This window comes from Pinus tabuliformis, chromosome 4_1 (genome assembly GCF_031772625.1).
Source record: "Pinus tabuliformis cultivar Carrire ecotype Pingquan chromosome 4_1, CPIR1, whole genome shotgun sequence".
NCBI lineage: Eukaryota > Viridiplantae > Streptophyta > Pinopsida > Pinales > Pinaceae > Pinus > Pinus tabuliformis.
In genome coordinates, this window is record NC_142303.1 from 802,371,258 (window position 1) to 802,374,678 (window position 3,421).

At 36.9% G+C, this 3,421-nt stretch overlaps 1 protein-coding gene across 1 annotated transcript; it reads right to left on the reverse strand.

Annotated features, from left to right (window-relative positions):
* Positions 1–2,593: 2,593 nt before the first annotated feature.
* Positions 2,594–3,421, reverse strand: LOC149178636 (uncharacterized). The gene is made up of 2 exons (XM_089423679.1): positions 3,106–3,421; positions 2,594–2,999 (listed from the first exon to the last, which is right to left on the reverse strand). The coding sequence occupies exons 1-2, from the start codon at positions 3,305–3,307 to the stop codon at positions 2,680–2,682; spliced, it is 522 nt and encodes a 173-aa protein (XP_089279805.1). The 5' UTR covers positions 3,308–3,421; the 3' UTR covers positions 2,594–2,679.

The following is a 3,421-nucleotide window of genomic DNA, read 5'->3' on the forward strand; positions in this document are numbered from 1 at the left end:
TTTCATAATGTGACATTGGACCATGGATGACCATGGTTGTCACAATGTGACATTGGACCAAGAGACAATCTTTGTCACAATGTCACCATGGTTATTGACCATGGTTGACCATTATTAACCATGATTGATTTTCATATTGAAACAATCTTTGACACAATGCGACGCTGGAACATGGTTGACCATAGTTGATTTTCATATTGAGACAATCCTTGTCAAAATGTGAAATTGGTTTCTTTTCATATTGAAAAAAATCTTTGTCACAATGCGACATTGGACCATGGTTGACTATGATTGATAAACCCAATGGATTGATATTATAAACCCAAAGGAATAATATTAAACCCAAAGGGTTAATATTTAAAACCCAAGGTTTATAAACCCTAAGATAAATATTATAAACCCAAGAGAATAATAAACCCAACAGATTAATACTAAAAACCCAAGGGAATAATATCAAAGGATAAATATTATAAATGCAATGTATATAAAGCCATGATAAATATTATAAACCCTAAAATAAGCATGGTTGACCATGGTTGATTTTCATATTAACACAATCTTTGTCATAATGCGACGTTAGACGATGATTTCCCATGATTTATTTTCATATTGAGACAACCTTTGGAACATGCAATGTTGGACAATGGTTAGCCATGGTTGATTTTCATATTGAGACAATTTTTGTCACAATGCAACGTTGGACCATGGTTGACCATAGTTGACCATGGTTTTCGAAATGTGATTTCGAACCATGAGACAATCCTTGTCACAATGTGACCATGCTTACTAACCATGGTTGACCATGATTGATTTCGATATTGAGAAAATATCTCTTACAATACGATGTTGGACTTTGGGAGACCATGTTTGATATTCATATTGAGACAATCTTTGTCACTATGTGGTGTAGGACCATGGTAGACCATAATTGACCATGTTTGAGCAATGTGGACCATGATTGACCTTGGTTGGCCATAGTTCAACATGATTGCTTTCTATATTGAGAAAATATTTGTCACAAACCCATATTGGCATTATTATAAACCTAAGGGACTAATAAACCCAAACGATTTATATTCAAACCTAGGAATAATATTATAAACGCTATTAATAATATTATACCATAGGAATATGAACCCTTAAATTGATAAACCCAAGGGATTGATAATATAAACCCAAAGCACTAATAAACCCAAACAATTAATATTGTAAAACCAAACTATATAAACCGCAAGATAAATATTATAAACCCTAAAACAAACATGGTTGACCATGGTTGATTTTAAGAAAATCTTTGTCACAATGCATTGATGGATCATGGTTGACCATAGTTAGAAAATATTTTTCACAATGCCACATTGGATCCTGGTTGACAATGATTGGTTGACCCTGGTTGATTTTCATATTGAGACAATCTTTGTCAAAATGTGAAGTTGGACCAAGCATTACCATAGTTGTTACAATGTGAAGTTGGACCATGAGACAATCTTTGACCCAATATGACTATGTTTATTGACAATGATTGATTTTTACACTGAAACTATTTCTCAAATGGTTCAGCTCAGCATCATGTTACGCTTAGAGATGCGGCAATGCAACATCTTCGACTGACTGATTAAAAGCGTCTCTATTTTCGATGGTTTTAAAGCATATATTGTCTGTAATTTTAACTTATATTTGTAATCCCACCCACTGTAATTTTGGATCTTAAAGGCGTATTCTTAGAATTCTCCCCCGAAGACATTGAAATTGCAATGTGGATGGCTTACAAAGAAAAATTGGTCCGCATTGTACGGACAGTGGTTGCCTCCGATCGCCCACCTATTATACGAAAGGCTTGGCGTGGTTGGAGAACGATTGAGAAATCATTTAGCAGGGTTTTTCTAACGCGGAGGTACATAAAGTAATAAACACAGATAGAACGAACAAAGATCTTCGTTCGTATAACTTTCAAATGACCTGAAATATCAAAACCATTGACAATGGCATGGCATATGCCTTTGTCGACACAGCCATTCACCATGTAATTTATATTTGTGTATGCTTTAACAAATAAAATTGATGATTGTTTAAAAGAATTCAAAATCCAATAGAAAGAATACAAGAAAAATATCGAGGTAACTCGTCTTTATTGTCAGAAATGTGTTGTGCTCACATTGATAACCTTAATATAATTTGCAGCATACACAGTTCACATTATTCAAACTGAAAACGATCACAATGCAGCTGACCATTATTCAAACTCAAAACGATCACAATAACCAAAAAAAGTCGAAGAGTGTCACATGACGATGGTCCAGAAACTGTACCAATCGTAGTCGAACGAAATACATAAAAGGAGAGCCAACACGAGGAGCAATTAGCATTTAATGAAGGGCACCCGCATGATGAGAACATAACGAAGAGGATGAGCCATTTCAGTATGGTTACATACAGGACGGTTACATGGGTTACATCGCAGTCAGTCGCAGTAGGAATTACCAAGGTTACATGCAGGATGGATGACTAAAAAAATCCTTGGAAAAATAAAATTATGCAAAGCCGATAGCAATATAAGACGCCTCTCAGCGAAAAATAGATCTCTAATATATGGGAAAGTGAACGCAAAAATGACATATTTAACTGTTTTTCTTTCTACGTTCATGCATAATAATTTCCAGCTACGTCATTTGCACATCATTAACTGTGCAAGCTGCTAAGTAACGCCATCGTAATTTGACCCACGCGACTTACAGGACTCGCTGATACAATAATAATCGATAAGGGAATGCTGGCAGATATCAAACTCAAAAGTGTGATTGCAACAACAGGGCGAGTGTTGATCAAAGTGTACTGCAACCATGCAATTGCCCTGAATACCTGCGCATGATACGCGGGATATAATTCTTTCTCCCATTCCATGTACTCTTCCGGAGTCTTGTAATTTGTCTCCTGCATTTTGAGGTCCAACATTCGCTTTCTCAGAAGTATCATATTTGCGTCCACTATGTTCCGGTCACCTGCATTCAAAACAGTTCGGAACTTAATGTAACTGTTTGAAGGATCGGTGCAGTCCACTACAGATAAATATCCATAATTTCTGCAGTCATGAACAAAACGACCTACCTGAACCAAATTGGTATTCCCCAGAGCTTGAAGCTTTTATAACGAGCTGCCTCTGGTTAACACCTCGCTTCCTCCTTGCAGCAGAAAGAGTGGGAGTCCTCCCGTTCTGTTTCTGCGGCATTGGCGGTGAGAAGGCTCGGGAGATACGGCACACGTGCCCCGCAGAATCTTTGGGGATTGCTATCGCAACTTTGAGATCCATAACTGATCTACAAATCTCTAGTCTTTAGAGTATTCTAAGATTGCAGTTCTTCGTTAACGACCAACAGAAAGAAAGAAGCGTACAGTTTTATGATGATTTTCCGCTCCCCATCTC